Consider the following 22,006-nt stretch of genomic DNA (forward strand, 5'->3'; position numbering starts at 1 on the left):
ACTAGCTGGCCGGTGCGCCAGAACCTGGAAGAGCAATGGACGACGGCTTGCGTGCCTGGAGAGATGGCTCTGTGTGCCACTTCCGGCACCCATGCCACAGGTTCACCATCACAGTGCTATTCAAATGTATGAGGTAGAAAATAAAGAAAGGAAGAATGATTGAAACAACGGGTTCTTTCTAATATAACAGAATGGTCAAGCCTGCTCTTCCTCCTTCCCCCCTTCTCAAATCATATTTTAAAATTCGCATTCAGTCACTTGTTAGCTGAAATATTATACCAGCATGAATGTAGGAGGTAGCAAACTTTAGCCCAAAATTTATAGGGAGAGAGAGCGTAGCCATGAAATAAAAAGATGTTTCCTATTTAAGACAAAGGCTTTGGCAGATGCAGACAAAATATGGATGTGCAAAAAACAGCACACTGATAAGCAAAGATCCATCTTATCAAGGCCTTGGTCCTCCCTGTGATAGTGCACGGGGCTGAGTGAAAAACAAATGATTGTTAATTGTGATGCTGGAGAATACTACTGAGAAGACATTAGAATGGCCAAGAACAAATAATAGATAAAATAAATGTAGATAGCTCACCAGAAGCACCAAAGCAAAACTCATTCTTACATGTTTTGAACATATGAAGTCAAGGCAAGAGACCTACCCAGTGCTTGGGAAAACTGAAAACAATTTGGGAATGTACTATCACTGTTGAAAGAAACATCACCTTACAAGAACTTAAGTAACAAATATTCGTGATGAAGAAGGGGGGAACAACTGAACAACATTTCCCCCTCTCAGTTTAGTGATATGGTAGGCATGGATAGGGATGCGGTTGCTCAGTGGCTAAGGCACTGAGTTTGTCAATCAGAAAGGTTGGCAGTTCAAATTCCTAGTGTCGCGTAATGGAGTGAGCTCCCGTTACTTGTCCCAGCTTCTCCCAACCTAGCAGTTCGAAAGTATGTAAAAATGCAAGTAGGAAAATAGGGGCCACTTTGGTGGGAAGGTAACAGCGTTCCGTGCCCCTTCGGCATTTAGTCATGCCAGCCACATGACCATGGAGACGTCTTCGGTTAGGGCTGGCTCTTCGGCTTTGAAATGGAAATGAGCAGTGCCCCCTAGAGTTGGGAACAACTAGCACATATGTGCAAAGGGAACCTTTTACCTTTAGGCATGGATACATTCTACCATCTACCATGGTGTGCTACAATCCAGTTTCTTGTGGTTTGTCTAATTAGAGCCCTCTGTGGACTCAGTGTGTGTTCATCACAGCTGAACACCACCTTAAATGTGTCTGACATAATGACCAACATCATGGTACTCTAGTTGGCTAGGAGCCAGTGGTGAAATTCAATTTTTTTTACTATTGGTTCTGTGGGTGTGGCTTGGTAGGCGTGGCAGGGGAAGGATACTGCAAAATCTCCATTCTCTCCCCACCTTGGGGGCCAGCCAGAGGTGGCATTTGCCGGTTCTCCAAACTACTCAAAGTTTCCACTACTGGTTCTCCGAACTACTCAAACTGTCCGCTACCAGTTCTCCCGAACCTGCTGGGTTTCACCCCTGCTAGGAGCTATTCCTATTCTCCTCACTAAGTCCACAGAAGGAGCTCTGATGATCATAGATATCCGATGGACATTGGTGGCTTCGGCAACTTCCCCTAATTACTGGACTCATCTTTGGCATAAGAAGCATAGGAATGTATTAAACAAATAAACCCTGTTTAGGATGACAGACTCAGTCATTCTCTCACTCACATATCACTCATTCACCCGTACCTTTTCTCCCTTTTCAGAAATCTACCTTGTTTATTGCCTCTTGTCTACCAATTAAACTAGTAATTAAAGTGGGTAGCATATATATATTTTAAAATTTTAATTGTTACCATATATAGTGAGCATTTGTTGGTTCCCTGCCTTTTTCATATTTTATCATACAGAAACTATTAGCAGGCATCGAATAGTAATCAATATCACTGTCCCATTAGCTCTGGTAGTGGTAAGTTTTTATATATATATAGAAACTAGCTGATAAGCAGACGTTACCTGGGTATTCATTTATCCTAAACTTGTATTAGACAGGAAAAGCTCTGATGTTGTTGAAAATGTCCAGACCAAACGTAATTTTTAATGTTGGATTTTCCCCCTTACCAGAGGGAGCCCCCTTGGGGAGTACTGTGAAGCCGTTACCATAGCAACTCCACTGCACTGTACAGTTGAAGCCATTTTACGGCAGTACAGTAGAAGACATTTGAAGGCACAACAGGCTGTATCTTAACAGAACACATATCCCAAGGGGCTTTAGGAGTGCCTTATCCCCACCATATTTTTTCTACAGAGAGTAAAGTCATCTTTGTACCAAGTTTCGTTGAAATTGTTTGAGGCGTTCCAGAGTTATGCTGGAACACACACCCACACCCACACCCACACCCACATGTGTATGTGTATGTATGTGTGTGTGTGTGTGTATCTATATCTATGCCTGTCTGTCTGTCTGTCTGTCTGTCTGTCTGTCTGTCTATCTATCTATCTATCTATCTATCTATCTATCTATCTATCTATCTATCTATCTATCTATCATCTCTCTCCCTCTCTCTCCCTCTCCCTCCCTATCTATCTATCTATCTATCTATCTATCTATCAATCATCTATCCATATATATATATCTATATATATCTATATATATCTATATCTCTATCTATCTATCTATCTATCTATCTATCTATCATATATATATATATATATATATATATATATATATATATATATATATATATATATATATATATATATATATAAAACAATGACACAACAAAACCATACAGTTATGATTGTGAAGTTTCAAGATTTGAATCTGACTTATAGGAGAGTTGAATTTTGCAGAAGGAAATGCCAAGATTTAAATCCCAGCAGATGTCCTGAACGATTGCACTTTATCGTAGATTTCTGATTTTCCATCAAGGAGATTGTGTTAACGAACATCACAGCACAGCTGAAAATGTCCACTTTGTGAAACTACTTCTTAGCATTTTCTTTCAAAGACATCTAAACTTTAGAGGTTTAAGAATGTCCTCAGTTCTCTTTATCAGTTTGTAAAAACAGAGATTTTGTTTTTTGTTTTAATTCATAGGTCTTGAGTCTGTCACTAACCAACTTCCAGCTGTTTTATTTAGTTGGTGGTTTCTGGATATTCCCTTGTGTTAATACAGCGTGCAGCGTTTCCAGCGCTTGTCTTGTCTAGTTTATTACTTGTGGCTGCAATTCTCGAAGGGCTGTTTCATGAAACCAACTCAAGGCGCCAAATGCCATTTGCGGCGAAGAAAACTCCAATGGCTTTTGTTTGGTTTTCAGAAACCAAACACCTCCTGTAACTTTGCGCACACAATCTAGGCTCGCGGGCTTTCCAAGTATTTAATGATCTGGCTGTTGAGAATGGGGAGGAAAACTGGGGAGAGGGTTTCAAAGCTCTGATTAATGCCCAAGATTTTCTTCTGACCAGGGCAAGTTCAAGATTAAGGTCCTTTGGTGCAGAACGGGCAATAGTTATCCCTTACTGTGTTTCCCCGAAAATAAGACAGGGTCTTATTTTCTTTTGACACCCCCCCAAAATAAGCGCTTGGCCTTATTTTCAAGGAGGTCTTATTATTTTTGAGGTGCAGGAGGCAACGAGCGTGGTCACCTCATGGCTGCTGCTGTGTTGCAATATTTTCGGGGAAGGCTTATATTCAGGGGAGGGCTTATTTTAGCGCATGTGCTCAAAAGCCCAATTGGGCTTATTATGTGACGAGGTCTTATTTTAGGGGGAACAGGGTAGGAATAACAAAAAGTGTTCATATTTGATCAGTTCTCACCTTTGCCTTCTTTTCTTCCCCCTAAACCACTCGCTGAAATCATGACTTATGGAAAATACTTTGGGTTGGGTTTTTAGCCCAACCATAGACAAACAACCAGAACTTCTTCTGACCATTCTCCAGATCTTGATTGTGTAACTATCCCCCATTTGGGAATAAAGGAACAACTCCGCCGAAAACCTTGGCGTGAGTTGAGATGTTCTTGGTCCATTCCTCCAACTTGAGGAACGCAGCCAAGCTGAGGTCCTGGGATTCTACATCAATATTTCTCAATCTTGGCAACTTTAGTTCTGGGAGTTGAGGTCCACACAGCCTACAGTTGTCAAGGTTAAGAAAGGGAGATCTATATCACGGTTGTGGCTCACCATACCCTTAAGGAATTTAAAATCTAGGTTACTGTATATTTTGGAGTATAGGTCGCACCTTTCCCCTCAAAAAAGAGGGTGAAAATCTGTGTGCGTCTTATACATTGAATACATCATTTTTGGCCTCCTGACACCTCGCCCCCTTCACAAAAATGGATGTGCAGAGGGTTTGGAGGCCTGCAAAGTGCTCCTGGGGGCTGGGAGGTCAAAAAAGAGCCAAAAACCATTTTTCACTCATTTTTGTCCCCCCCCCCCCCAGCACCCAGGAGCACTCTACAAGCCTCCTAAAGGCTATGCATGCCCTTTTTCTGGCAAAAAACAGCATGTATGACAAATAAATAATTCTAATTCATTTGCAATATTCCCAGCCGGCTTCCAACAAGCGACGGGAACCTCTACCTTTTATCTAGCCTTTAAAGATGCATAAAGAACTTATCTCAAATAGCAAGAGCACCAACTGCGTGGTCTCTCAAGACAAAACAAGACAAACAGACAGAGACACAACACATAATATTCTCAATCAGGCTGAGCTGGGGTTCTTTTCCCAATGGAGACAAGAGAAATCCGTGCTCATAAAGATTCAGAAGAGAAAAAGATTGAATGCATTAAAATCATCACCAGTGGTATAGAACCCTGATGGCGAAACCTATGGCACATGTGCCACAGTTGGCACGCAGAGCCCTCTCTGCGGGTACATAAGCCGTTGCGCCAGCTTGGCTCCAACATATCTCCCGCCAGCCAGCTGATTTTTTGATCTCTACTGCGCATGCGTGGGGAGGGAGGTGCATGTGGGAAATGCGCAAACATGTACGGGGACACGGGTTATGCACACGTGCACAGAGAGGCTGGGGCTGCATGTGCATGCGCAGGGGCGGGCGAGAGCGTGGCATCCCTGCTGCCCGCTTTTGGTCCCAGGAGGCTGCAAGGAGGCTTACTAGGCACAAAATGCGGTGCGGAGGAGTCTGGGGAAGGCTCTGATGAGGGCTCTTGTCAGAGATGAGGCCAGGACCATCTGAGAGTTATCAGCTGCCTTCCGAGTCAGACATCAGTGGGGCAGAAGAACAGCTGAAGCCTGTTCCCATTGTGTGCATGTGCAGAGCTGCCAGGAGAAGGGTACACCTAAGGAACAAGGGCCAACTCAGGAGTAAAGCCACAGGTGGATGGTGAATGGCCCCTCCCATAGGGAATAAAAGAGGAGCGAAAGGGGAGTGGAGTTTGCAGGAGACAATTAGTTCAATTCATTTGGGTGAAGATCTGTTCCTGACTTCTTGCCACGTCTGCTACTGAGTGGCGTTTGGAAGATATCGGCCTGGCAGCTCTCCAAGCCTGATAAAGGTCTGAAGTTGTGAAATCTCTTGAAAGATGGTTGGCCGGGACTTTGCTGGAGAGGAATTCACTTTAAACTCAATAAAAGGGATTTTATCGGAACGAGGAGTCGGCTTCGTCCTTTTGGGAAACCTAGGTCAGAACAGACTTTGAGTGGACTGGTAATTTAGCTGAGGTCTGCTGGCTGAGGAATTCTGGGAGCTGAAGTCCACAAGTTTTAAACATGCCAACTTTGGAGGCCCCTAAGGTACAAGATATGAAACCCTTCCTGCTCCGCCCCCCCCCCCCTTAAATCTCTCTTGAAGGACAAAACAGGCTATTATCCAGAACTTATGGAAGTCATTAGTTTTTCCTGTGGACTGCAGGGATACTGACAGTCTTTGGCAAGCCACCTTAGTTCATCTTAGCCCAGTTCTACTTCATTTACCCTGTCAGATCCCTCCCTCAGGAACCGACAAAGTTTGTTTTGAATCATTCCAGCACAAGCATTACATCTGATATTACTCTTCAGTTTCTGAAGTAAAAACATAATTCAACTTTGAGGATGGTCCTCCTTGCAGAATTGTTTTTTTTTAAAAAAAACATTAATGCTGATTTGAGAGTACAGCAGCTGAATGCAATGTGCTTTTGAAATATCTATATATATTTAAAAATGGCTGTGTATGTGTGTGTGTGTACCACCATAACTCTGGAACACCTCAAGCAATTTCAACCAAACTTGGTACACAGACTTCTTACTCTCTAGGAAAAAATATTGTGGGGGTAAGACACCCTTAACACCTCTTGGGGGGGGGGTTCTGTTAAGATATATCCTGTTGTGCCTTAAAATGGCTTCTACTGTACTGCCATAAAATAGTTTCTACTGTACAGCACAGTGGAGATGCCATGATAACGGCTTCACAGTACTCCACAAGGGGCTCCCTCTGGTAAGGGGGAAAATCCAACATTAGAAATTATGTTTGGTCCGGATATTTTCTCTCTATAAATAAATCCTCTTACCATGCTGGGTTATCAGCTAGTTTTTGATAAAACTGCCCACTTCTCCAGGGGATGGAGACACAGCTGTTCTTCTTATTCTACATTTTAAAAAGCCACGGGGCTGATCCTGCTAAATCTAGGCCTTTTAGTCGTCAGAATTGGCAAGTTCTATGCTAGTCAGTTCTCGTGGGATCTTTGAGATTACCCGTCTCAGGAAAAATATTTCAGGAAAGGAACAAGATAGACTTCGAATCAATCTCCCCAACACCAGGAATTTCTATGATAGCATCTGGTCAAAATATATGTCATATGGCCCAAAACATTGGTTCACTCTGCTTTTGTTGAAAATCAGACCTTATTTTAGTTTGATCTCACGGGGGGGGGGGGGGGGAAACCTAACAGGCCACCAATTAGCATAAAATTCCAAGGTTTCAATTTCTACATAGCCTTATTAGTTAGGGAATTGAAAGAGATGCTCTTGATTAGCTGAGAAACATTTGCCAATTTCCAATCGCTCTTGAGGGACCTGGATCGCGATTCCGCCATTACTCATTTTCAATCTTTTAATGGCCAAATTCTCGGAATTTAACTGGAGCCATGCTAGGTTTTTTTTTTCCTCTATTGACCCACCAGGATTTCACTTGGTTTAAACAAATGGCAGATTTTACACAGACTGTGCAACTGATTCTTCCTCTTCAATTCAAGGCTAAGCCATCACATTTTCCCATTACTTTAGACGCTTCATTCCAGCAGAGAGATATAATCTGATTCCTTCTGGATTAACTGTTTCATCCTGACCCTTCAAAAGGTTTTATTTAAATTGTGACTGTTCAAGTAATCTATATATCTACATAAGAGTGTGTGTGTGTGTGTGTGTTCCAGCATGACTCTGGAACGCCTTGAGCAATTTCAACCAAACTTGGTACATAGATGACTTACTCTTTGGAAACAAACACTGTGGGGGTAAGTCACCCCTAAAATCCCTTGGGGGGTGTTCTGTTAAGATACAGCCTGTTGTGCCCTAAATGGATTCTACTGGACTGCCATAAAATGGCTTCCACTGTACAACGCATGGAGTTGTTATGGTAATGGCTTCAGAGTACTCCACAAGGGGGCATCTTCTGATAAGGGGGAAAATCCAACATTGGATTTGGATTACGTTTGGTCCGGACATTTCCCCCCTCTAAATAAATACCCGGGCAACACCGGGTTATCGGCCAGTACAAAGAAAAAGAGGTAAAAATAGGTCAAGATTTTTCTATCAAAAGTCGCAAGAGGGTTTGGTGAAATATAACAACTCTCTAAATTTCTTCAGGGTGTTAATATATCACAGAGACGTTCTGAATCATCAGACTCCCTTTGGTGTTGGTGGTTGAGATGTCAGACTAGATTAGAGGTGATACCCAAGTACAAACTAAATATAAATTACAGACAAATAAAATTTAGTGTATCATGGAAAAAGCTCAGTATCGGTTCTTCTACATCAGATTTTATACAGCACAGCTATCACATAGCTTCTAACTGAAAGGGATCTGATAGCACCTTTCCTGATCAAGACATTTAATTAACAGGCATAAACTCACCAGAAATATGCATTTTAATAAACTGGGTTGGTCAGAAAAGGTGATTCTGGATCCTTCTGCAGTTTTGCCATTAAAGGCTATCTCAACTCTCTTCCTACAAAGCTCCCAACTTTGTAATTCAATCTTTCTAACATCATCAACAACTTCACTATCCAGTTTGATGAAATTCAGTCTACATTATTTGCCACTCTTATTCCAAGACCAAACAACCATCATCCACATGCTTTTGTGTTGGAGAAACCTAGACTAAACAGCAGCCCAGACCAAGCAAAGGTGAACATTGGGAAAGGTTCATTTAATGAACCCAAAGGTGCATTTTTTCAAGAGGCAACTGGACTTTCCGGTTTTTCTTTGAAGGCGTTTCGCTTCTCATCCAAAAAGCTTCTTCAGCACCGGAGAGTTTGAGAAGCTTCTTGGACAAGAAGAGAAAGTCCAGTTGACTCTTGAAAAAGCACCGTGACCTGGATGACTAAGAATCTCCATAGACCAGAGGTGGGTTGCTAGGGTTCGCCCAGGTTTGGGAGAACCCGTAACTAACGTTATGGCCAGTTCAGAGAACCTCCAAATCCCACCCTTGGCTGGCCCTGCCCTCTCCACCCTGCTCCTCCCCTCCCTGGAGTCTCCATGTGGCCCGTTTTGGATGTGAAGTAAGTGGAGGGCTCAGAAAGGGGGAAAATGGACCTCCCAGAAGGCTTCCAGAGCCCAGGAGAGGCAATTTTCGCCCTCCCAGAGGCTCGAGGAAAACCTCCAGAGCCTGAGGAAGGCGGAAATGCCCCCCCCCCACCGCACGGTAGTGCAGGAGGCCAACTAGGCCACGCCCACCCAGCAACGGGGCAGAGAACCCGTTGCTGAATTTTTTTAAAAAATAATCTTTATTGGTTATACATTTTTTTAAAGAATAAAACATACAAATACAATTTTAAACATACAACCCTCCCTCTCCGCGGTGACAGTCATTCACAGCCCAACTTTTTTTTTCCTTCCTCATTGTTTAGTCTCTAAGCAGCATCTTCTCATTACAAAGTTCAGGGATCTATTACAATACCCATGTTCACTTTTAGCTCCCATTGTTAACAACTGCTATTTAACTTTCCCCGTTTTAAGTCCCTGCTGTTCTCCTTGTCGCCCACATATACCATAGGTTCCAGCTAAGATAATGCTCCGTTTCTCCTCTGTCCCTCAGCCAACCCGTCATTCTGTCCATTTCTGCACATTCATAGATGTTTTTAATTATGGCATCTTCCGACGGTATGGTAGTAGATTTCCAAAATTGTGCATAGGTTATTCTTGCGGCCACAATTATATGTAGGCTCAAATGCCATATAGATTTACTCATGTTTTCCGTTGCTGAAATTTTTTTTTTTAATCATTTTTTTTAATATATTTTTTTTCACATAATATTTTTTATTTCCATTTCATTCTATACAATCACATGTTTACTGTGCATAACCGGAGCATGTAACATTGAGTAATAAACACAGCCTTCACTTATATAGAAAATGCCCCCTACAATACAAACCCAATATACCACCTTGGCCCACCATACACCCTCTTTCAACCCCCTCCAACTTTCATTCTTCCTTCTTACATACCCCTCTACTACCTACTTCCCCTCCCCCTCTATCACTCCCTCTCTTCATCCATTCCCTCCCTTCCTTCTCCTCCTCCTCTCTCTCACCCTCTCCACCCTCCTTCTTCTTTCGCTCAACTCCTCCCTTCGGTTTACTTCTATTACCTTCCAATATATTCAGCTTGTTCTATTTTAACACTAACATTAAAAAGCCACAGTATACAAGTGCAATCCTGTACTTTAGAATTTAACACATATTATATTTCCCCCTCCCCCCTCCCCCTAGAGCCCCACCTCCCTTCCCTCCCCCCGACTTCCCAGAGCCCATACACGGTATAACTTTTTAACAATCACAGTCTAAAATTTTTGAAGCCCACCCCTGCCGTAGACATTTAATCATTTCATAAGCTGGGCTGTTTTCTCGGCCTCCCTATTTCTTTGCCCTCCGGGCCCCTTAAAATACTCCGCCCTGTGTTTTCCATAGCTCAGCCTGGAAGAACCCTTTCACCTTCTGTACTCTTTGACTTTTGAACACCTCAGTGACCCCCTGAACTCAAACGTTTTAAGTGTTTGTCATCAGCTTGCTGAGATAAGGCTATTCAGCCCTCCAGAGATAAGAGCCAAAGAAAGACCATGCCCCGTGATTTTTGTTAGTCTGTGCCAGGGGTGGGTTCTCGCTCTGTTCCAACCAATTCGGTTGGAACGGGGCCGGCGGCGTCCTCGTGCACGTGTGCGGCGTGTGCGTGCACGCGCGCAGCGCACGCATGCATACTAGCGTCTGTGCAATAGCAATAGCAATAGCAGTTAGACTTATATACCGCTTCATAGGGCTTTCAGCCCTCTCTAAGTGGTTTACAGAGTCAGCATATCGCCCCCAACAACAAACCGGGTCCTCATTTTATCCACCTCAGAAGGATGGAAGGCTGAGTCAACCTTGAGCCAGTGAGATTTGAACAGCCGAACTGCAGAACTGCAGTCAGCTAAAGTAGCCTGCAGTGCTGCATTTAACCACTGCGCCACCTCGGCTGCTCCTGGAGGATCGCGCAGGCGCTGTGTGCGTCCTGCACATGCGTGGAAGCGCAGAACTCATCAAAACCGGGCAAGGAGCACGGGCGGGCGGATGGGCCCTTCGCCGTTCCCAGAAGTTACTTACTTCCAGGTTCGCCGACCAACCGGTTCGCAGGGACCGCCGCGAACCGGTTGAAACCCACCCCTGGTCTGTGCCTTAAAAACTCTTCCAGGGAAGAACAGAAAGTGGCCATGACAGAATAGGGCTCCTGCATCCCAGGCATTCCAAGGAGGAAGTGAAATGTTACTGTTGTTTAATTTCTTACAGCCTTGTAATCTATACAGTGTTTGGATAATACACACCAACCTTGGACTGAAAAGATAACAGTTGTTGACACTGCACTTTGTTTCCCCCTCCCCGGTTAATTTAAAAAAAACAACAGAGGCATTAAAAATTGACATTTAAAAACAACGGTGTAGCAGTCAGCACAACCTGGAGACAGACAAGGAACAGTTTTTCCTCTTTTTTAAACCGTTCTCCCAATGCTTTTTAGAAGGAAATGAAATGCTCTTCTCAAATGTTGCTGAAGGTTAATATCTTTCCCGTCTCTCTCCCCCAACCTCCGTCGTCACATTTTTTTTCTAGGTCTGTTTTCACAACTTTATGCAGAGAACCACAACTTTATCCGGCGCCTAAAAAAATGGTGCGGGATGTAAGAGGCTGTGGCATATTCAGAAAATGATTATTTTTTTAAAAAACAGTGTTGTAGCAGCACCATCTAATTTTCTGCAACCACGGAATCTGGAGTAGAAGGAAAGGTTTCATTGTCGGCCAGGCCTGACTTAAAGGCACTGTGCTCCTCTGTCTCTTGGCGGTGTCTGAAGGCAATTTCTCTAGTCGTGTGGCCAACATGGCTATACACCCGTGATGGCGAATCTATGGCACACATGCTAGAGGTGGCATGCAGAGCCCTCTTGCGCACCGACCAGGTGCTGGAGCACTGGAAAACAGCCTGAAAAATGCCCCCCAAAACAGCTGAAAATGCCCCCCAAAACAGGCAGGCGCGTACCAGCCAGCTGGTCTTTGGGTTTTGTGGCACTCCGCCATGCACACACGCACACATACACGCCCATGCCAAAGGTAGGTTTCTGCCGTTCGACCCGGATCAGGCAAACCAGTAGTGGCAGTGGCAAGAGGCTCCGCCCACCCGCCCGGACCCCCTCTGTGCATGCGAGTGAACCGGTAGTGAAATAATGGAAACCCACCACCAGAGTGGTCGACGCCTGGAATGCTCTACCTGACTCCGTTGTTACTTCCTCAAACCTCCAGAGCTTCGGCCTCAAACTGTCCACCATGGACCTCACCCCATTCCTAGGAGGTCCGTAAAGGGGGTGGGCATAAGCGCACCAACGAGCCTTCCGTCCCTGTCCTACTGTCCCCATTTATCTGTACTCATTTCCTTTGTTCATGTCCATGTTGATACTGAGACCTGAGACCTGCTATCCTGTACTAGTTTGTAGTATAGGATAGTTTTGTATTAGTTTGACAACTAACTAACTAACTAACTAACTAACTAACTAACTAACTAACTAACCAACTAACTAACTAACTAACTAACCAAATAAATAAATAAATAAATAAATAATAAACAGAATAAGCATAAAGACCCTTTGAGGGATTCAGAACCCACCAACTCATCCAAGGAGTCTCTTTTTTCAGGAATGCCTCGCTGGAAACTTTCAAGAAGAGACTGGACTGCCATCTGTCAGAAATGGTGTAGGGTATCCTCCTTGGGCGGGGGGTTAGAATAGATGACTTACAAGGTCCCTTCCAACTCTGTTAATCTGTTAAGATTAATTCCAGCCTGCCTGTCTGAATAGGGAATGAACTCTTGTTTCATCAGTTTTATTCATTTTATTAACTTACGGCTTGGTACACAATAATAATAATAGTAATAACAACAACATCTTATATTTTAAGAAGGTGCTTGGTTGATACCTAGGACGCTGGAAGCAAACCGTATCAACCATTAGCACCAGTCACTGGTATTTGTGATGCATTTTTGAATGTTCAGTTGGCTGAGTTTCATGTTTAATGAATAAAGTACGTAACAATATTCAACATCGAATGTGAATGTTTGGAATGAATCACTCCATCTTCCCTCCAACTGAGCACCAACAAGATTATACATGCATCGAAACTGAATCTTGCACACCCAACAAATCAGCCTCGGTGAGAAAGGTGGTTTAAAATGCCCTTTCTCAACTTTTATGTAACTTTTAAGGCACATGGACTTCAACTCCCAGAATTCACCAGCCAGCAGGGCTAATTCGAGGAGCTGAAATCCACACATCTGGCTGAGGTTGAGAAACACTGGTTAGAGCAGAGGTCTTCAAACTTGGCAACTTTAAGACTTGTGGACTTCAGCTCCCAGAATTCTCCGGCCAGTCGTAACTTGAGGTCTAACTGCATATTAATGTATCATTTTACCATATGCATGATTTGTACTGAAGCTAAAGCTATTCGAAGTGTGAAAAAGTGAGATGCAAGAATATGTAGAGAACAAATGATACAAAAAAATAAATTTGGTGGAAGAAATCATTTAAACTGAGTAAAAAATCAGGCAAATATGCCAATTGTATGGGACCAAAGCAGATTACCAAAGGTAGAAAGAAAGCATGTGAAACAATCCATTTTCCTGGATTCCACTCTCCCCATCCAAAAACATTTGACAAATTAGAACAAAATTAGACAAAATTAGACAAATTAAGACAAAAAAAAATCAGAACACCAAATACAAACTTGGCGGATATGACCTCGTAGATTACCCTCACTCTGTCAGGGACCTAGGAGTACTCATCTCAAATGATCTAAGCCCCAGAGCTCACTGTAACGACATTGCCAAAAAGGCATTAAGAGTTGTCAACCTAATCTTGCGAAACTTCTTCTCCGGTAATATTATACTGCAAACTAGGGCATACAAAACCTTTGCTAGACAAATCCTTGAATACAGCTTGTCTGCCTGGGATCCGCACTCTATATCAGACATTAACACAATTGAGCGAGTCCAGAGGTATTTCACGAGAAGAGTACGCCACTCCTCTGCTCACAATAGAATCCTTTATGCCACCAAGCTTGGAAATTTTGGGCTTGGAGAACCTAGAACTACGCCGCCTACAGTCTGGCCTAAGCATAGTACACAAAATTATCTGCTACCATGTCCTACCTGTCAATGACTTCTTCAGCTTCAACCATAATAATATACGGGCAAACAGTAGATAGAAATTCAAGGTAAACTGCTCCAAACTCGATTGCAGAAAATACGACTTCAGCAACAGAGTGGTCGATGCCTGGAATGCTCTACCCGACTCTGTTGTTACATCCTCAAACCCCCATAATTTTAATCTAAAACAGTCTGCTGTTGTCCTCACCCAGGGGTGGGTTTCTCGCCCCGTTCCAACCGGTTTGGTTGGAATGGGGCCGGCGGCGTCCTCGTGCATGCGCGCAGTGTACGCATGCGTACTAGCGTCTGTGCAATGCTCCAGCTACTCATGGAGGATTGCGCAGGCGCTGTATGCGTCCTGCGCATGCATGGAAGCGCAGAACTCGTCAAAACCGGGTAAGGAGCGTGGGCGGGCAGGTGGGCCCTTCGCCGTTCCCGGAAGTTACTTACTTCCGGGTTCGCCGACCAACCGGTTCACGGGGACCGCCGCAAACCGGTTGAAACCCACCCCTGACCTCACCCTATTCCTAAGAGGTCTATAAAGGGGGCGTGCATAAGCGCACTAGCGTGCCTTCTGCCCCTGTCCCACTGTCCCCATTTGTTCGTACCCATTTACTGTGTTCATATTTCTGTTTATGCTTATTATACCTGTCGGCTTTTACATGTTTGACAAACTAAATAAAATAAAATAAATACATTCTAATTGGATTTCGTTCAGGGCAGCGTGCAGGCTCTCGAGATCGGTGTCATCCCTTTTGAGATAGGACAGAAGCAGACATGGCAGAGATCCCAGAAAATGCAGCTTTGTTCTTGTAAGGTAGAATAACAGAATATGGAAATCCTCGTGACCCGTCAAAACCGCGTTCCACAAAAGCGCGGTCGACGAAATCGCGTATGTGACGTCATCACAGCGCGATGAAAAAGATCGAAAAATTGAAATAAAAATTAAATTACAGCAAGCCGATTCACATAAAGGTAGGCGTTAGGTTAAGGGTTAGGGTTAGGGTTAGGTTAAGGGTTAGGGTTAGGTTTAGAGCGTTAGCGTTACGTTTAGCTTTAGGTTAAGGGTTAGCGTTAGGTTTTTCATTAGGTTAAGGGTTAGGTTTAGGGTTAGGTTAAGGGTTAGGTTTAGGGTTAGGTTTAGGGTTAGGTTTGGGGGGGTTAGGGTAAGGTTTTCGCTTTATTTTTACATTTTTCGATCTTTTTCGTCGCGCTGTGATGACGTCACATACGCGCTTTCGTCGACGGCGATTTTGTCGTCCGCGGTTTTGTGGTGGAACCGGAAATCCTATCCCTAAGGTTTTAATCTGCTGCAATACATCTAATGCCAAGCAAGGTAAAGTCAGAGCCATTCCATTTTCTTTCTCAACTGCCCTAACAGCCCACTTTACTAACATTAGCAATTTTCTTCCAATTGAAAAGAGAAAGAGAGGAGACACACCTTGGCAAAACAAGATCGGTGCTAGAGGTTATGCATGTTTATTCTTTGGAATGACCAGTGCAATCCCTTGTGTACCTGCTCAGGTGTTCAGCCGTCAACCGTACCTGCAAGCAAGTGAACATTGCTGAAGCTTTTCTCCAATTTTCTCAGCAGGAGACTCAGGAAGGAATCGGAAGGCACAGTAGCCAGATCCGTTGAGTTCTGATCATACACCACAACTTCCTGTTTGCCATCGATTTCAACCTGAGACAAGTCATGGGGAAGACACAATAAATAGTTTTCAATTTAGTCCAAGTTTTACTTTTCTGCTAAGGTTTTTCTGAATGACACTATTATTGTACACATTCTGTTCTGACCGAGGCTTCCCCAAAAAGCACGAGGCAATGTCCTGGTTCCAACAAAACCCCTTTTATTAAACGAATGTGAAGTCCTCTCATTCCCATTCAGCAAAGGCCTGGTAAACAATCTTTCAAAGGAGTAATTATGACTGCAGACCTTATCTATCTTGGAAAGTTGCCATGTAAATATTTCTCAAATGAGGTGTTGCGCAAGGAAAGATTTAGCACAGAGTCTCTGAGATTCACGGACAGATCATCTCACTCCTGAGATGAATCTAATGACCGAAAGAACAAATTGTTTCCTGCAAAAAGCCCACTCCCCTTTCGCTCCTCTTTTATTTCCTATGGGAAGGGCCAATCACCTTCCACCTGTGACTTTACTCCCAAGTCGACCCTGATTTCTGAGCTGTTCTTTTCGTATGGCAGTTCTGTGCATACACACACTGGGATCAGGCTCCAGCTGTTCTTCTGCCTCACTGCTGTCTAGCTTCAAAGACACTTGATCACTGCCAGACAGCATCGGCCTCGTCTCTGCCTCCGAAGCAGAGCTCTCATCCAAGCCTTCCCCAGCCTCCAGGACTAGCCCATGCTCCTCCCCAACCTCCTCACCGTCCGCCTCTGCTGCCAACTTCACTGGCTGCTGGCGGGCCACCACACATTTCTTGTCTCAAACAGGGATGATTTCAAAGGGTCTACACAATAGCAATAGCTCTTAGACTTATATGCCGCTTCACAGTGCTTAAGCAGTTTACAAAGTCAGCCTATTGCCCCCAACAATCCGGGTCCTCATTTTACCAACCTCGGAAGAATGGAAGGCTGAGCCAACCTTCAGCTGGTCAGGATCGAACTGCTGGCAGTGGGTGGAATCAGCCTGCAATACTGCATTCTAACCATTGCACCACCATGGCTCTTAATCCCTCTTGTTTCCCCATTTCGGGGCTTCTTTCTCAGAACAGAAAAATGTGTTAAGGAGGGAATATTAAAACAAAGGGCCAGGCATTTTGGCTGGGGCTGTAGCACCAGGAACAAGGTAGCAAAAATCTATAGTCCCAAACTTTCATTATCTTGCAGAGATTTAACTGGAAAACTAGCCAGCTCTTATCCTTTTGCTTGTGAGAATTGGATTACCTAATAACTGAAACATATTGCTGGCATCAGCACAAAACTGTTTCATGTTTGTAGGCATTTAAAAGGAGGGGAGAGGGAAACAATATTTCTTATCAACCATGTTTATTGCTACTTAAATGTTGGCAATTTCGTGCTGCACTGATTGTTACTATGGAGTCCAGGCTGTCTTCAGGGTAGGATCATAAAACAATGTCCTTTCTTTGCCTTCTGGTAAAAAGTGGCCAAGGCCACCAGAGCCACTGTTTTGTGAGAGTGCCCGATGACGCATTCCTACAAGTGCAGAAGAGATACGGATCCTGGATTCAGTGCAATGGGCAAATTTAGTCATTGAATTCCCTGGGGAGCAGTAAAAGTGTGGGAGAAAGGGGTGGAGTCAAGAGAGCAATCAACCTGGAGTTGATATGTTGCTACAAGCAGTCTTAAGTCCAGCCCCTCTTGAATTCCGTTGCCTCTTATCTAGCACCAATTTACTGCTGACTGTTAGTTGACTAGATTCTTGTATACAGGATTGAACAATGAATCATTTTGACTGGAATGTACCATGGAGTCCTGATTCTTAACGCCTGACAAATGCTTTCTGTACTACAGGCAGGGGTGGGTTTCTCGCCCCGTTCCAACTGGTTCGGTTGGAACGAGGCCAGTGGCGTCCTCGCGCGCGCAGCGCACGCATGCATACTAGCGTCTGTGCGATGCTCCAGCTGCTCCTGGAGGATCGCGCAGGCGCTGTATGCGTCCTGCGCATGCGTGGAAGCGCAGAATTCGGCAAAACCGGGTAAGGAGCGGGCGCGGGCGCGGGGGGGGGGGCTTCGCCGTTCCCGGAAGTTACTTACTTCCGGGTTCGGCGACCAACCGCATCGCAGGGAGCGCCGCGAACTGGTTGAAACCCACCCCTGACTACAGGTAACACTTTTTCTCAACGAAGTCTCATTCAGGGACCATTCACACTAAGATGGTGCTAAACAAGTGGTACTTATGACCAGTCCTCGTGTTACAAATGAGCCGTGGTGACGCAGTGGTTAGAATGCAGTACTGCAGGCTACTTCTGCTGACTGCCGGCTGCCTGGAATTTGGCAGTTCGAATCTCACCAGGTTCAAGGTTGACTCAGCCTTCCATCCTTTTTGGTGGGTAAAATGAGGACCCAGATTGTAGGGGACAACACACTGTAAACCGCTTAGAGAGGGCTGTAAAGCACTGTGAAGGGGTATATAAGTCTAAATGTTGTTGCCCTCTTGTCCTTCCTTCCTTCCTTCCCTTTCTCATTCTCCTTCTCCTTCCTGGTGGCCAAGTGGCTGGAATGCAGTATTGCAGGCTGATTCTGCTCACAGCCAGGAGTTCGATTCTCACCAGCTCAAGGTTGACTCAGACTTCCACTTTTCTGAGGTCAGTTAAAGAGGACCCAGATTGTTGGGGACAATATGCTGATTCTGTAAACCACTTAGAGAGGGCTGTGAAGCGGTTATATAAGTCTAAATGTTATTGCTACTGCTACAATGGCCTCAGTGTCCTGAATCATGTGATCACCATTTTCCTGGTTGGCTTCTTACAAGCAAAATCAGTGAGAAAACTGGCAGGAGATGACAAGGTAAATTGTGCTTAACAACAGCCCCCAGAAATGCTGCAATTTCCTTCACGCAGTTATGTGAAGTTGCACTGTATCATGCATCAATTAATGAGGGAAATTCTAATCCCAATTACCGTTGCTAAGTGAGGACAAGCTATAATTCCAAGAATTGTACATTGCTACATTGAGCTTTGGGAACACGCAACAGCAGCATTCAAAAAGAAAGCAAGAGCCGGGATGGTGCATTGGTGAGAGTGCAGTACTGCAGGCTACTTCTGCTGACTGCCGGCTGACTGCAATTTGGCAGTTTGAATCCCATCAGGCTCAAGGTTGACTCAGCCTTTCATCCTTCTGAGGTCGGTAAAATGAGGACCCAGATTGTTGGGGGGCAATAGGCTGACTCTGTAAACCGCTTAGAGGGGGCTGTAAAACACTGTAAAGCAGTACATAAGTCTAAATCTAAGTGTTATTGCTATTATTCAGGATAATAACATCTTTCAGAATGTATATTTGGAGACCATAATTTCATCCTTCTGCAATACTACAAAATGAAGCAGCATCTTATTTACTGTTTGGCAAATACCCAGCGATGCAGAGATGCAGGAGGATTGGGGTTGACATTGGTTTTAATTTATGCCTTTTTTCCCCCTACTGTTTTGAATTTTGCCTTCTACCAAAAGCTAGCTATTTCGAGCACACAATCCGACAGAAGAATGGGGGGATGCAAGTGTAATGAATTCATTAAGTGAAATATAGGCCCGGTTTTCACACTACACTAAATCTGCCAATTGTTAGGCTCTGGCTCAGCTCGGACTTTGTAAACCAAATAGCTGCGGCTGCGCCAGCTGACGGCAAAGCAACGTATGATCTCATTACAAATTATGACTCATTCAGACAATCGTGGCCAAAAACAAAATCCGGTTTAAAATAAAGCACATTCGTTTTTGAAGGCCTGATTTGCTAAGCCTGCCAGGGAGCCTGGAATGGGGATTTTATGCCCTCCGAGACAAATTTCTCTGACGCGGTTGAAGACTGGCATACACAAGCATCCTCGGGGGAGCGAGAGGTCAAGTAGGGTCAAATGCGGCACTGTGGCTTCTCTACAGGACACTGATATTTGTATCAGCATGACCACAAGTTGCAATCTGCTTAACCCGAATTGATTTTTTTTAAAAATATGTATTTTTAAAATTGTTTTTGCATTTAAAATAGTGCAGCACAGCGAAGCCGTTATGGCCATACAATCACAGTATATACCGCATTTTCCAGAGTATAAGACGCTCCTAAGTATAAGACGCACCTAGAGTTTGGGGAGGAAAACAAGAGAAAAATATCTGCCTCTGCCTCCCAGCAATTTGCCTCCTTGCAACAAACAGCACAGACAATATACACTGTTTGTAGTGTTACATTTCAGACTATACTTGTAAAGATGCTATTAAAACTGATGTGCTTTCTGGAAGTATAGTTATTCTCTGCTATTTAAAAGAAGAGCACTTTTTAAAACAATAGCACTGGGCCTCTTCAGATCAAGCATTTACTTTAAAAAGCTTCTTCATTTCGTTAAGCTGTCTAGAACAATCATAAAGCAGACTTTAAAAAATAAGTCTAACAATTTGAACATTCTATAGGCGTTTATAGTTGTTGACTTACCTCCTTGCAGCAAACAGGCTGGTTAGCACAAGAAAAAAAAAACCTGCCTCCCGGCAATTTGCCATGAGGAGCAAACAGCAAGTTTCACTTTCAATTTCTCCCGATCATCAGCTGTTTGAGGCTGCAGGGATTACTATAGTTTATTGAAGCCTCCACAAGCCCCCCTTTGCTGCAAAGAGGTAAATTGCTGGGAGGCAGAGGCCAAAGGGTGGGGGCTGGTGGGTGGGTGGGGCCAACATTCAGCGTATAAGACACACCCAAATTTTCACCCTCTTTTAGTGGGGGAAACAGGTACGCCTTATACTCCGAAAAATACGGTACACATATTCTCATCCATTATCTGTCACTTAGTGCCTTATCTATCCTTCTATCCAATCCAGAGGTGGGTTCCTACCAGTTTGCACCCATTCGGTAGAACTGGTTCGTCAAATCTACCGAACCGGTTAGAAGAGGTTCCACAAATGGACCCGGAAAGCAGGCCACACCTACAGAAGAGGTTCCAAAAATTTTTTGAAACCCACCACTGGTCCTTGGATATGATTATTCTACACTGCCATGCTCATATTTATAAAACTCAGGGCCTCTGTGAAAGGTAAGGATGACTACTGCGTTTGTGGTGCAATCAGAACATTGCGTGTGTTGAAGTTGTTTTAACACAAACCAAAGATGCCTTTTAAAAAACAAGTTTACATCATATTCTTATGCATGCCAGGGCTGTGTGTGAGGTAATTTAAGGTGGTTCTGACAAGTGTCGTCGGCATCTTCATATCCGGTCACATGGGCGGCAAGCCACTCCCATCCAGTCACATGGGCGGCAAGCCACTCCCATCCAGTCACATGGGTGGCAAGCCACTCCCACAAAGGAGGCCACACCCACAGAGTAGGTTCGAACAATTTTTGAAACCCACCACTGATCCAATCACATTATTTACAATTTGTTCCAGTCTTGTTACCGTGTCCTATACCAATTATAAAATCTGTTCCAAGCTTCATAATATTCCGACCCCCCCCCCTTTATTTTTTTAATTCGAGGGTGAGCCTATCTGCTTCCTCACAGGCCAAGATTTTTCTGATTATGTCTAACTCTGATGGGATACTTCCTTTTTTTCCCAATATTGCGCATAGATGATTTGCGCTGCAGTCAATACATGGATAACTAGATAGAGCGCGTCTTTCTTATACCCCTCTGGTATTATGCCTAGGAGAAAAATTAGAATATATATATTTTTTTAAATGACAAAAGAAATGTGGCAAAATCTTGTGGCTATATCAGTTCATAAAACATCAAACTCTTCCTCCCAACAGTGTTTATTTTACCTTTTGCTTGTAGCCACATTTTTCAGGACGGAAAGCAAATTGTGGTTAGTAATGATCATGATAGCAATAGCACTTAAGACTTTTATAGGTGCTTCACAGTGCTTTACAGCCCTCTCTAAGCAGCTTACAGAGAGTCAGCGTATTGCCCCCTAACAATCCGGCTCCTCATTTTACCCACCACGAAAGGATGGAAGGCTGAGTCAACCCTGAGCCCGGTGAGATTCGAACTGCCAAATTGCAGGCATGATAAGGCTGGTATCAAAAGAAAAAAAAAGCCCCTCTTGATTCTGCTTAAGGTGGGAAACATAATTTGTGCCAGATCTCACTATTAATACTTGCATAGCATCATCTGACAGCATTACACAAAAAAAAAGAGAGACTTTGGGTGGCTAAAAGGTTGGATTTTACCAGGATAATGGTTACATTCAGCAGAGAGATATTTGGAGATAAGTTTTGGCAAATCCTTTTGACAGTTAAGGATCAACGTTTTCTTTCAGTGTTCAGAGACTTTGGACAATGGGGAGAGAAGAGCAACTGGGATGATTAAAGGCCTGGAGATGAAAACATATGAGGAACGGTGGCCGGAACTGGGTATGGCTAGTCTAGAGAAAAGGAGGACTGAGGGTGACATGATAGCAGTGTTTCAGTATTTGACGGGCTGCCCCAAAGAAGAGGGG

The 22,006-nt window shown here is 44.0% G+C and overlaps 1 protein-coding gene across 1 annotated transcript in view; it reads right to left on the reverse strand.

The window, feature by feature from the left end:
• The window catches only part of DUSP16 (dual specificity phosphatase 16), a 65,650-nt gene that overhangs the window by 10,313 nt on the left and 33,331 nt on the right, over positions 1-22,006 (reverse strand). Inside the window, exon 3 of the mRNA XM_032220912.1 lies at positions 15,439-15,577. Coding sequence (XP_032076803.1) covers positions 15,439-15,577 — 139 coding nt within the window. The remainder of the gene's footprint in view (positions 1-15,438; positions 15,578-22,006) is intronic.

The sequence above is a fragment of the Thamnophis elegans genome, chromosome 7, assembly GCF_009769535.1.
Source record: "Thamnophis elegans isolate rThaEle1 chromosome 7, rThaEle1.pri, whole genome shotgun sequence".
Lineage (NCBI taxonomy): Eukaryota > Metazoa > Chordata > Lepidosauria > Squamata > Colubridae > Thamnophis > Thamnophis elegans.